We start from the raw sequence: 8,672 nt of genomic DNA, 5'->3' as shown, positions 1-8,672 counted from the left end.
CTGCAAATGTAACCAGTTTAGAAAAGGTATAAGACGTCAAATCAAAACCTTACAGGGACCTTAAAAATGTAAAGTGTTGATACGGTTAAAATATGTAAAAGCCTGAAATATAACTCCTTAATGTCTCCTGTAAGAGCCTAAATTACAACTATATGTATGTAGCTTTTTATTGTCTCTTTTGGCCTGATTTTAAACGCCCCATTAGGAAATATATCCAATATAATTAAATCACGTCGTGTTTCTTTAATGCCCTAATTTGCACAGCCTAGTTTTTGTATATCTCCATCTTTCTATGTCTTCATGCATATTGTTTCATCACACACACACTTATTGGCAAACATAAAAACAGATGCTGATTGTTTACCCCTAAAAGAATGCGTACAGCTCGAATAATTAGGACGCTGTGTGCAGGCAGGCGGGCAGGAGTGCACACTGTACTCATTAAAATAGAAACACAGATAAACCGCTTGCACACTCAGCTTTATTCAAATGACCCCCCTAAGGCAGAAACAGCATAAAAGAAGCTTTTGATCTTTGCCTACCCCCCTTCATACGCCTTTTCTTTTATACATGACAAAACAGAATCACACGTTCCATTTCTCATTTGTGTATTTTAATAATATAACAGCATGATATCATGCAGATCTGACAGGTAAAGGGGGGGTGATCATATGTAAGGAGGGACAACATCATCATCATCTTCTTCTTCTATAAGCTCTTTAAAGGTTTCCCTCTACTGTCTGCCGGCCGAGGGCTGAGGGAGACGAAACTTGGCCATCTCTACATCCAGGTCTGCGAATGTGTACGGGGTGTAGCTGTGGTGCTGGTTGTTTAGGTAAGTGCTGTTGTCAAACGGCTCCTCGGGCTCTGGAGGCGCCACTGCTGCAGCCTCTGCAGAAGGCCGGAGGGGAGGGGGGAGAAACAGAAAACAGCATTAGAGAAAGCTGATAAAAAAAAAGGTGAGAACACTCATCTCTCTGGAGGTTTAAGGTAACAGAGAAGACTTCATGTTAACCAAACGCAACACAGGGTCTTAACTTATTCCCTCTTCACTGATTTAAAGCATCAAAAGTTGTACTTAAGTCCTTCTCAAGGTATTTCTGATAGATGAGATCTCTTTAAATCGACTGCACATTTACATTTTCACACGTGCTGACAAAGGTGGTTTACGGCGGAACATTTCCTACAGCCTGCATTACCCCCAACAGAGTGTGGAGACACGCGGGTGTGAAAAGCCTCACGGCTCATGTTTGTTAGGGGAGATCATGTGAAGGCACACATGCTTCAAGACAGAAACTCCAGAGATAATGACACTGGATGAAGCAGGCATGAAATATATATATATATTTTTAAAGGACAAGTCAGAATCATTAGAGTGCTAAAAACAAGACTTTGATGCTTTTGATTGTTCGGAGGTGCAAACTGATCTGATCTCTGTCCTGGGACCTCGTTACCACGCTGTGACAGTCAGCTTTCAGACAACATTTGAGGAAAATCACAGAGACACATTCAAAGACACATTCACATTTTGTCATTAATCAATACCGTGCGTATCCCGAAGGTGTTCGGGTGAAGAGGAGATTTATAAAGTTAAAAAAAGGGGAAAGAAATGAACAAGTGGTGAAATTAACAACCAAGACATTAAGGGGGGGGGGGGGTCGTTCCAGGAAGCAGAGTTACCCAGTTGGTCTGAGAAGAGTGGGCTGCAGGTTTGATCCGCTGCTTTAAACCTGGGTCCTATATATCACACGCTGTAGGGTCTGAATACTTAAAGGTTAAATGGGCTCTAATAGTTGCTGCTAAATCTTTGGACCAAATGTGTCCTTAGACGTCAACTAGAAGTTGTTGTCTTTGTCCCTGACAACGTCACAGAAAGGATGCTACAGAGATAGAGCTTTTTGTTTAAGGGGTCGGCCTCTTTTTTATTTGCAACTGGCTCGTTAAAACCACCAGGCTCCGTTTACAAAAACAGTCATTTTGATCCTGCACAGCTTGAGAATTGCTGGTCTATCTCTGCCTCAATCGTCTGAAAAGAATCATCCTGTCTGCAGCAGTTGAGCTGAAGGCTGCTCACTAAGCCAGAGCGGCTGGCTCTCTTTTAACCTGACAAGATCTCCATGTTAACGTCTGCTGCACCCCAAACCCGCTCTCAAAGAGGCTACCTTCAGAGCTCCACATATCATGAGGTTTCAAACTCTTTCCTGCAGTGTTTTTGTGTCCTGGTGATACAACCTGTGAGCAACAAAATTCACCAGCTGAGGGATGAGGGATGTGCAAACTTGATAAGAAATGCAACAGAACAAAGCTGTGCAGCAGCACGATGAACCTACATGCATTATGTTGGTGATGCAGAAAATCATAGCCTGCTGATAGTGCAGCTACCAAAGGTCAGGACATTAGTACTTATACTGGACTTCTTCTTTACTTTAATAAAAGTGTCCCTCCTTATGGGATAGCTTCAGACCTAAATGCACTTCTTGACTTTACTGCTGAAATAAGCCGAGTTAGGTCGATCTGTGGATGTCAGGCTAGAAAGGAAAGGACGCACTGAGCTGTGTATCGAGCGGTAAGATTAATATAAGACTTCAAGTGATTTTCTTTTAGTATGCACGGAAAGGGACAGAGGATGGAAGTCGAACCCGAGGCCCCAAAGCTGGTTCATACTCCAGAACTATTCACCTCTTAGTCATGTAGACCCTGTTGTTATGTGTCAGAACAGGACCCAAGGGTTAAAAACACAGCTGACGATTGGTTTGAATGTTTACATTTTCTGATGCTGATTCAACATTTGGATCATGATCTGCATAACCGAGTAATTCTGCTTCATGAAACACCTCCACCGACTCTAACCACTCCCAGCTTCTGCTCGTCCAGCTGCTGTCGGGGACTCGTCTTCACTGAAATAACATTATGACCACGTGCACTCTAACATTACTGTTAGCAATAGCAGTACCTGGCACAAAGAAACCATTTACCTGTAACATTAACATTAACCAAACCACACCTGTGACCAGTTTATCATCCAAACAGAGACATTTCAAACAAGAACAATGAGCAAAACGGACCTATAGATGTCAAAATAAAAAGAGTCATATATGGCACAAATACTCTGGGAGTGAAGGTGGATATGCAAACTGCAAGAAGGCCAAGAGAAGGGATAAGAAGAAGTGTCCTGAGTCAGAAAAGATGAAGTTAAAGGCAGAGACATGAGCAGGATTAGTGTCCGAGGGTTCAACAAGCATGTGGATGAGTCAAAGATAGAAAATGGGAAACTTCAGTTTTGCAAGCCAAGGCGAGGCAACGTCAAATGCAGACCATGGGAAAGGAAAATGAGTGCACCAAAAAAAGCCCTGCAAACATGATATAAATCCACATGCACTACATTCCCCTCATGCAGAACTGAAACTGAAAACCAAGGCAATGAGAGGTTAGATGTGACAGTGATGGCGCAGAGAAAATGTGAAAGCAACAAGTACTACTTCATGGGATGAGTGGTTAACACCTTAACTTTACATGTAATCTGTTATGAGTGATAAAAAGAGAAGTAGGGTCATCTGTGCGGGCTAAAAGATCCACAAAAGAAGAAAGAGAGAGAGGTAGATATTTTGGGAACAGGGTGGTGTAGTGTGTACCCTCAGGTGCTTCAACTGGGACCTCCGCCTGCAGCTCCTCTCCTGCAGCTTCAGCTACGACCGGAGCAGTATCCACCAACTCTTCTGCGCTCTCCACAGGGGCAGAAACTTCAGCTGCAGCCTCAGCAGCGACTTCTGCAGTTTCCACAGGGGCAGCTTCAGCTTCTACAGGCTCTGCAGCAACTTCAACTTCCACAGGGGCAGCTTCAGCTTCTACAGCGACTTCTGCGGCTTCTACGGGGGCAGCTTCGGCGATTACAGGAGCAGGATCCACCAAATCCTCCTCCACTGGGGCGGAAACTTCAGCTGCAGCCTCAGCAGCCGTTTCAGCCGGGACAGCTTCAACTTCTACGGGGACTTCAGGAGAGGCAGACTCTTCGGCAGCATCTACGGGGGCAGCGATGGCTTCTGCAGGCTCGGCTGCAGCTTCTGTGGGCTCTGTGATTTCAGCTGCAGCTTCCTCTGGGGGTGCAGCCTCAGTGACAACTTCAACATCAGGGGTAGCAGGCGCCGCGACAACATCTACTTCTGGTTCCACTGCAGCTTCGGCTATAGCAGCCACGGTGCTCACACTGCCCTCTAGTGTGTCTTCGGTGGCGGTGCAGATCTCAGGAGCAGCGTCTACCAACTCCTCTGAGCCAGCAATGGGGGCTTCCACGGTAGCTTGAGTTTCTTCTGCAGGTGCTGCTGCAGCTGGGGCAGCCTCTTGTACGGCCTCAGCGGCGGATGCTGCTTCAACTTCAGCTTCAGGCTCTTCCTTCACTGCTGTGACCTCCTGGACTTCTGCTTCTTCTTTCACAGCAGATACCGACACTTTTGGGGAAGTTGGCCTTGGTTCCGACTTCTCGTCCTCAGAGTCAGAATCCGAGTCAGAATCTGAATCGCTGGAAGATGAGGAGGAAGATGAATCAGGTGCAGCATCAGCAGGCTCAGAAGAGGCCGCGGTGGCTGGGACTTCATCCTGAGTGGTGGAGGCAGCAGCTGGAGTGTCTTCAGGTGCTGAGGTTTGAGTGCTTGCATCAACCAGGGGCTCAGCAACTGTGGGAGCTGCATCAGCTACCGGTGTGGCTGCGTCAACTACCGGTGTGGCTGCGTCAATTACCGGTGTGGCTGCGTCAACTACCGGTGTGGCTGCGTCAACTACAGGTAGAGCTGTGTCTAGTTCAGGAGCAGAAGCCTCTGCTGCAGCCACTGGCTCAGCAGCAGCTTCAGGTGCTACAGCTTCAGATGCTGTGGCTTCAGGCGCTGTAGCTTCAGGTTCTGCGGCTGCTGCAGCTACAATAGTTTCTGCTGCAGCAGCCGGGCTGGACACTGGATCAGGTTGTGCTGTGAAAGCAGCAGGTTCTGAAAGTCTAACTGGGAAGGCAACTGCGGTCTTGTAGGCTAGCAATGTTGCCCTCTCATCTGGAACTTCTGCTGCTAAAGAAGAGTGTAAATGATACAAAAGATGGTTAAATAATCAAGTACAGTAGCAACAACTTCCAAGGGAAAATGTGTCTTTCATCCATTTATGCTTTTCTGGAATTTTCCAACTTTTAAATTTCCAAAAACTGCTAAAAAAAGGAGAAACAGAATTACCTGAAGACAATACTATGCATTAATCAAAACAAACTTAACCTTTATATAGTATCATTGTAAAAAAAACACCAGAAACAATCAGCAACACTTCAACCTTATTTTAAAGAAGATGGAGGATTACTGGGAGAGAAAAGAAACAGATCTTTGGCACAGTTCATGCACTGAAAGGGAAGAGTGTCATGTTAACATAAAAACACTTTTAGGATGTAACATTATGGACACAAAAAGGTGTGAAACATCATTTTACAAAAATAAATAACCATCATGAAAGCGTTTAACTCTAAATATCAGACTTGAGGAAGGAAACAGAACCGACTGTTCCTTACTCTTGCTTGCTGCCTTGGTCTTTTTCGCAGCTGGTTTCGGGGGCTCTTCAGCCTGAGTGCAGAACGGCGCACCCGAGCGACTCCTCAGGATGCCCCAGCTCTCCAACCGGAGACACTGCAGGAGAGAGCAGACACCTCTGACTGTGAGAACCAAACAAGCAACGAGACAACTTCAACCAGCACTCGACGTGGACATGATGCAGCGGAGAGGTCAAAGGTAAAAATGAAACAAAAAAACAAGTAATTTATACATTTGGATTTAAATTTAAACTGATTTTGCACATTATTTCTTTACAGAAATGAATATTGAGATGTATATCTCATGTTTCGACATTCCGCTTAAAAATATAGGGGTTTGAATTTTGGTCCATATCGCCCAGCCCGAGGAACCCACAACACAACACCAGGAAATTATGATACGATAAATGTCTCCATATTGTTTTCCATCGCGACATGGCTATCGTGATATCAAGAAAAACTAAAATAATTAAAGGAATACAAATTAAAGGAGCAATATGTAAGTCTGACACCTAGTATTTAAAGTTTAAAGTCTAAATTCATCACATCATAGAGAGCTGTCTCCCCCCGCCCCCTCCTCTCTAGAGTCGATGCTCACGCAGGTCACCATGTGATGGACACTGAAGCTTCAGTGTTTATCCAGCTCTGAATCGGTCTGTAAACCTTTCTGTGTTCTAACCTCTCTCCATTTTTCAAAAGCATCTCCAATATTGATCCTAGTTTGAGCACGTTTCTGCTCGAGGAGCTTATTAGAAACATGCAGAGGCTTTTTAGGTCGAGTACAATCACTTCTATCTGAACCAGTTCTCTTGCCCGCTTCCATCGCTGCAACACCTGTTGGTTTGACCTGATAACTGCTCTCATATCTGGCAAACCGAGGGGTGTGTCTGGTGTGTCAGGATGCCAACATGAAAGACCTGATTGACAGGCGTGTAACAAGCCGGTGTAACAGTTTGTCATGAGGTTTAAAACCCGCCTCAGCTCCAGCTCTCAGTCTGTCGTTAGGTTGACTAAAAATGAGGGTTAAGACAGCATTTCCAGCATGGAGACCGCCGTCGACTCCAAAGCCCCCTGCAGTAACAAATGGGAGACGTCACTCAGGCTTCGTCCATTAGTATTTTATAGTGTTTGTGGCCACTTCCGGCCACCCCTGTAGATGTCAGTGGCCCAGTTCGGCCAGTAGCATGAACAGTAGCAGATGCTTACAGACTCATTATAACCTGTTTTGCTAAAATTGTTACGCCATATTTAAAATAAAAAATGATCTTAACATTGAGCCAAAATGTTTAATAAGATTACAAAAATAAAAAACGTTCTCACACACAATCCGAGCTCTCGAGCTTTCCTTATATACGGTCCTGACTCATTTTTCCACAATATTCAAACACTACGTGAAGACAGGGTTAAACTGTATATTTGTAATAGTTATAATACAGGTATGTTTGTATTTAGAGGCTCCCCAGGTTTTTCAGGTGTCGATCAGCCTGGATGTGTCCTTTTCGGTGGTGCGTTCAGGGTCAGGTTCGTTGTGAGCTAACGTTAAACTGTGTTACGTTCACTGTCTTCGTAATTCTGTAGTTAGATCTTTATGAATGTTTAGAATAATAATTAAAAACACACACTTAACACCTTTGTGATGCAGTGAAAGTGGTTTTACCTTGAGGGAACCAAGTCGCCCTAACCGTAGCAAGGAGGTCGCCATTTCGTGTTCCCGGTGTTGTGCTCCGGCCGGAAACTGAGCAAGACACAAAGGTTCCACAACATTAAAAATATGACGAAGACTGACGTTCGTTTAGTTCATGTTCTTACTTTTTTTTATCGTTTCATAAAACGTGTTGAAGAAATCAATTTAATTTGGCTTTACTTATTAATCTGTTTTCTACGGAGCCCCTGAAGTCCCAAAAAGTAAAATAAAATATCTTGCGTGAACAAAATAATTATCTTACTTGAATTTAAAAAAGGAAGTACACCAACTCGACTTTATTAATAGTTACTTGATGAAGTTATCTTATGGTAATTGTTGGAAATAAATACAACATTTACTCGAATAGATAATAAGATAATAAGAGCACCAGATACACCAGAGCAAAAACACTAATTAAAAACTTATAAGTGATTCAGATAAACTATGAATAGGATACATGAATAACGGGTAGTTAGTTATTAAAAAAGAGCAGAATACTGTTATTTATAAGGCGGTTTTTTATATTTTGCTATTATTTAGACGGAGGTTTCTGTTTTCTGCCTCTTCCTGTACCGTATACGGCCTTCTCTTTAAATATAAATAAATAAAATATAGAATCCCAGATCCATTCATCATCTGACCAGATATAATCACAGTTAAAGGCACACTGTGGAGATTTGGTGGAGGAATTTGAAAATTGGAGAAGTGAAACAATTCTATACTTTATTTTCTGAACTAAATACACAAACTTTACTCAAAGGAACAAATGGGTCCCAGGACAGTTACTCTCCCACTGGTGGTCCCACCACCATAACTCCTCGCTTAGTATTTTATCTTCAAACAGTCTTACAGGGACCAAATGTTCCTCTGAGGACAGTTTTTGTTTAGAGTTATGAACATACCACAGAATCTGTACACTTCTCCAACTTTCACATTTCTCTACCAGAACTCAGCAGCGCACCTTTAAGAAGTTGCTCAATATGAAGGTTGTACTTCCTCATACTTAGTTTTATAAGCTGCTTATGTGTCAGTGACTGACGGCGGAGGTTTAGCTCAGTGGTTACATCATAACTTCCTTTGTTGGGTCACTCTACTCCAGCGGTCCGCGGACTGCGGGGTTCGAACCACGGGCGCTGTCCTCTGCTTTTCCCCCCTGTATTCACATTTTTCTGTGACTTCACCAGCCTGCGGTTCTCGCTGTAAATCTACGGGAATCATTCGTGGTAAAATCAGCCTGTTTAAGTCTCCCGCACTAATTATTAAACAACCTTTACACTTAATTGATCCAGGACACGTTTTAGTTTTAAATTAAGCAATAACTTCCAAACAAAAGAGAGAGCACCTTGTTCAAATATACCTATATATATATAGGTAGATTCCCTCAATTCTTTTAAATCCCTTCTTAAAACATACTTTTATGTGATGTCGTCTTCT

General features: G+C 43.4%; 1 protein-coding gene across 2 annotated transcripts; it reads right to left on the bottom strand.

The window, feature by feature from the left end:
* Positions 1-591: 591 nt before the first annotated feature.
* On the bottom strand, positions 592-7,288 carry ndufv3 (NADH:ubiquinone oxidoreductase subunit V3). 2 transcript variants are annotated; one of them, XM_061054024.1, is made up of 5 exons: positions 7,212-7,288; positions 5,537-5,651; positions 4,779-5,051; positions 3,633-4,715; positions 592-891 (listed from the first exon to the last, which is right to left on the bottom strand). In XM_061054024.1, the coding sequence occupies exons 1-5, from the start codon at positions 7,254-7,256 to the stop codon at positions 734-736; spliced, it is 1,674 nt and encodes a 557-aa protein (XP_060910007.1). In that variant the 5' UTR covers positions 7,257-7,288; the 3' UTR covers positions 592-733. The 2 variants fall into 2 exon arrangements, with proteins under 2 accessions (XP_060910007.1, XP_060910008.1); XM_061054025.1 differs by having other exon boundaries at positions 4,779-5,048; positions 7,212-7,256.
* Positions 7,289-8,672: the final 1,384 nt, after the last annotated feature.

The sequence above is a fragment of the Labrus mixtus genome, chromosome 13 (genome assembly GCF_963584025.1).
Source record: "Labrus mixtus chromosome 13, fLabMix1.1, whole genome shotgun sequence".
NCBI classification, from domain to species: Eukaryota; Metazoa; Chordata; class Actinopteri; order Labriformes; family Labridae; genus Labrus; species Labrus mixtus.
Note: the sequence above shows the minus strand (reverse complement) of the source record. Positions and strands in the feature narration are given on the sequence as shown.